Source organism: Nuphar pumila, chromosome 1, assembly GCF_984573655.1.
Source record: "Nuphar pumila chromosome 1, dmNupPumi1.hap1.1, whole genome shotgun sequence".
NCBI classification, from domain to species: domain Eukaryota; kingdom Viridiplantae; phylum Streptophyta; class Magnoliopsida; order Nymphaeales; family Nymphaeaceae; genus Nuphar; species Nuphar pumila.
The window spans coordinates 12456887-12460937 of NC_143249.1; the positions used below are offsets into that span (position 1 = coordinate 12456887).

The window sequence follows — 4051 nt, forward strand, 5'->3', positions numbered from 1 at the left end:
CCCCACTAGGCGAGGGGGCTTTGGTTTTGGTAATTGAAAAAGGTTGTTTCTTGTCTAAAACCTAAACCCGGAAAGAGGGAAAAAAAGTAATATTTGAAAGAGGCTTTCAGAAATTCTCGAATTCCAAAAATTTCACCAGAGATGGTGGAGACGAGCCAATTGCAGAGGGAAAAACAGATTCAAATGCAAAAACGAAGAGAGAGAAGGGATTGACCTGCAAAATGAAGTTAGCTCAACAGCTTACATAAAATTTACACACACTCGAACAGCGAAAGGAAAAACAACAGATGTACAGAAAAAAGGGGTCAGAGAGAGGACTAAAAGAGAAAAACTCAAATTCAGGACATTTTTTTTCTTGTTTTCTCTCTTTTTCTTTTCATCAAAAGAACGGGACGACACCGTAGCCGGAGTCGGAGTAGATCCGGTCGACCTCCACCTCCGTCCTCTTCGCAAACCTTCCCTTGATCCGCGGCCTCTTCTCGGCGTAAGCCTTCCGAGACGCGTACCGTATCGTCTTCTCGAACTTCCGGTTCTTCCGCTTCTCCCTGTATCTGAGGACCCGAGCCTCCCTGTCGAGCGGGGAATAGTGAGGCGCCGTCTGGCCGGCCGAGTAGGGAGCCCACGTATCCATCTCTCCCGAGCACTTCACGCTCCCGCTGTACGGGTTCGAGATATCCGTTGGGGAGCTGCCGTCCGGCACCACTCCGACGTCCAGAGATGACGTCGAGACCTGAAAAACCGATCGAAAAAAAAAATGAACCTTAAATTTCTCCACCGATTCTGCAATATTGCATATTGAAACTTAAAAATTTCCATATTTCTACTGTTTACCAAGAGACGCAAAATCCTTGAAGATTAGGGCGGAAACTAGCTTAAGATTTCAGGAAATGCTCGGATCGAGAAATAGACGAAGAATGAAGGGGAAAACTTACGCTACGGCTTAGCGAGGCCGTGGTGTAGCTGAATCCGCCCTTCGACAGGCATAAATCGTTCTCCAGACACAGATCGGACCTGCCAACGGTAGCCGGAAAAGGTGCCGGGGGCAAGGATTTGTTCTGGACGGGGACGACGACATCCGAGCCGTTTTTCTCTTGGAAACGGTGGTCCATGGACGAGGCGTAGTCCAGATCGAGGTAAGGATCGACTTCCGATAAGAAATACTCGCCGGATTTGAGCTCGCACATCTTAGGGTTGGGAAGGAGCCACGAGGCCACTTCCGCCTCATCTGCCGGGGCGTTGGCCTCCTGATTGTCGTCGTCGTCAACCTCCCTGTCGTTTCCGTCCCAATTTACCTTCAGAAAGCTGTCCGGGTCGACGGCTGCTACGAGAAGGCTCGCCGCCGCGGCGGATTCATAGAAAGGCACCACCGGCAACCGCTCGTGGCGCCGGGCGAGCGGGTTGGCCGAGTGGATGTCGTTGTCGCAGGCGACGCAGAGCGCGGCCGCGTCGGCCTTGCAGGTGACGCTGGCGGGGGCCTGCTCGCAGACCTCGCACATCCGGATTCGCTCGTGGCGGGACGCCAGCCGGTTCGCCCCGTGGACCTTGCCGTCGCAGCCGAGGCAGAGGAAGGCCGAGTCGGCCCTACAAAAGAGCAGCGCCGGCGAAGCCTTGCACGAGTCGCACGCCCTCGCCGTCATGCTCCACCCGGCCTCGCCTCCCTCCCCGGTGAACCCTCCGCGTCTACTCTCGTCCTTCTTCATCTCTCTCTCTCCTTCGTTCTGGGTTCTCTGTGAGAGTCAGGAGGGGGCATCGTCTGCGTTATCTATCCCGTGGGGGAACTGGCGACTGTGCGTATGCCACGTGGAGATTTAAACCGGCTTCTAGGGTTTTCGGCCGAGCCCAGCTGTCACTTGTCCATACGTCAGGGACCCCACCGAAGAGCTTGGCCTGTTGCGATGATTAAAATCGGAAAGTAAAAATCAAAAGTCCAGACGATGGGGCCCATAAATTTTGGCGTCCATCGTATGGAAGAAGGACACGTTTGGAAGGACGTCTATTGGTCGATCAAAGATGGGAGTCGGCGATGCTTTATTTATTTATTTATTTTGTTTTGCTACCTCCTTTGGGCGGCCTGAATTTTTGTATCGTACCCGTCGTTGGGTTAATCAGGATATATATTTTGTCGGTCGACTGTTTGTGCTATCGACTTGGAAAATCCAAATGCAAGCTATACGGATCTTCTCAAGGGGGGGTTGGCGTAGTGATGTGAGCATTGTCTGCTACACGGTCTGTCAAGGTTAGATTCTCATGGGCCTAACTCTTCTGTGCAAGCCAATGCCTAGCATAGGTCTCGAGGGTAGAGGTCCCAGCCTCGGAGTTTTACGCTGTTATGGCAGGCTGAGCCAGTGCCATCAAGTCTGAATGCTGAGTGTGGTTTCTTTGGGTTATAAATTTAAAAAAAAAAAAAAAATATTTACACGGACCTGGTCTGAAATATGCTCTTCATCGTAACTTGTATGCTAAGATTTACATTTAGGATTGAGGACTTGAAAATAAGATGTTTTAATACCTTGTGAACTGCTGTTTAGCAAAAAAAAAACTGAAAAAAATATGAAAAACAATGTGTTGTACTAGATAGTATGTTCACTGTACAAAATTTCTGTGTAAACCCAACTTATCCAGGGGAAAGTCGGATATTAGCTTTTGTTTAGTGCAGTACGACAAGATATACCAAAAATTCTAGATAAGTGAGAGGGGCATCCAAACTTCCTTAGGAAGTTAGGAGTGCTTTCAGTACTCTCTCTCTCCACACACGCAATTCTTTCTGCGACAAAGGAGTTGGGGTAACTCGTTGGTAAAGTTCGAACTCAGAACACGTCGGCCAGATAGTGAGCCTCTTAAGAATCCACCAAGCAAAGTTGATACTCTCCATTTGTTTTTGAGCCCCACAATTGGCATACTGTCAGCCAAAGATGGAGGGCAGCAAGGTGCACTCAAAGTGTGCCATGTGATGACATCTGATCCTAGGTGGGGATGGCAGTTGACAGGCGGGCCCCGCCCCGTTTGGACGGGGGATGGAGGGAATGAAACGAGGATGGAGGCAGGGATGAAGGTTAAAATTCATCCCCGTGCGAGGATGGAGGTAGGGATGGACCAATACTTTCCCCTGCCCATCCCCGCCTTATCCTCACCCCGCCTCATATTACTAAAATACCCTAAATCAAAAAATAAAATTACAAAATACCTACCTGTTGTCGTCCAAAGGAGAGAGATACAGTTAAGGGTTTTTTTTGCTCTGTTTGAATGAGGGAAACAAATCATAAGTTGATATTTTCTTTTGCTCTTTTGAATGAGGAACAGGTTGATTCCTTTGCAGAGAAGGCCATGATCGAAATCAAGAAGCAGTGCTCCTATTTTGAAGACCAGTCCTTGGTCCGAGCTTTGGTTCGGGATTTTCTTCATCAGTTTCTGTCATGCTTTTCTTTTGTATCAGTCTATTTGAACTTTCTACAGTCAAAATTGTTTCAAGAGCTTGGTTGTGAGCACCTATTAACAGCTCAAATCCTATGTTGTGTTGCAAAAGCTCTTCAAACTATCCAGCTTGTGTGATCCTCCCATTTTACATAACCTATTTACAGAATTGTTTTCCTCATTATCACATGTTAACTTTCTCTTCTGAATTAGTTTTATATATTAGATTATCTAACATTTCTTCAACATTATGAAATTTCTATTTTTTCTGGCCATCTTAATACTTGAAATCAACATGGATGAATGGACTGAAATTTGTGATTAAAAGAAATATTGTATGGCCTGCTGTCGTCATTGATGGATGGGATGAAATTTGTTGAGAGTTGTTTCTTTGAATGTTGCCATTTATCTTTGTGGGACTTCTGAGGAAGGGAAGTTGCATGCCAACTGTTTGATGAAATGGCCAAAAAAAGATGGAATTGACTCCAAACAAAATGGTTCAACAGATTGGACCGGCCAAAAGCTTATTTAAATTTGGTAGAATCTTTCTCTAACTAAAATAATTTGTGGTTTTAAGTATCTCTTGTGTTGCAATATGGTTTTGCTGGGATCTTTAGTTAGAAGGTACCTTTTCCAAATT

General features: G+C 46.8%; 1 protein-coding gene across 1 annotated transcript; it reads right to left on the reverse strand.

Annotated features, from left to right (window-relative positions):
• Positions 1-209: 209 nt before the first annotated feature.
• Positions 210-3117, reverse strand: LOC149847998 (zinc finger protein CONSTANS-LIKE 3-like). Its single transcript, XM_090012895.1, has 2 exons — positions 933-3117; positions 210-730 (listed from the first exon to the last, which is right to left on the reverse strand). Exons 1-2 carry the CDS (start codon positions 1698-1700, stop codon positions 380-382), a joined length of 1119 nt encoding a protein of 372 aa, XP_089869021.1. The 5' UTR covers positions 1701-3117; the 3' UTR covers positions 210-379.
• Positions 3118-4051: the final 934 nt, after the last annotated feature.

Coding starts and splice junctions, on each gene's coding strand:
- LOC149847998 (XM_090012895.1), bottom strand. CDS start 1,700: ATGAAGAAGGACGAGAGTAGACGCGGAGGGTTCACCGGGGAGGGAGGC. Junction 731..932: donor CGGCCTCGCTAAGCCGTAGC/GTAAGTTTTCCC, acceptor TCGGTTTTTCAG/GTCTCGACGTCATCTCTGGA.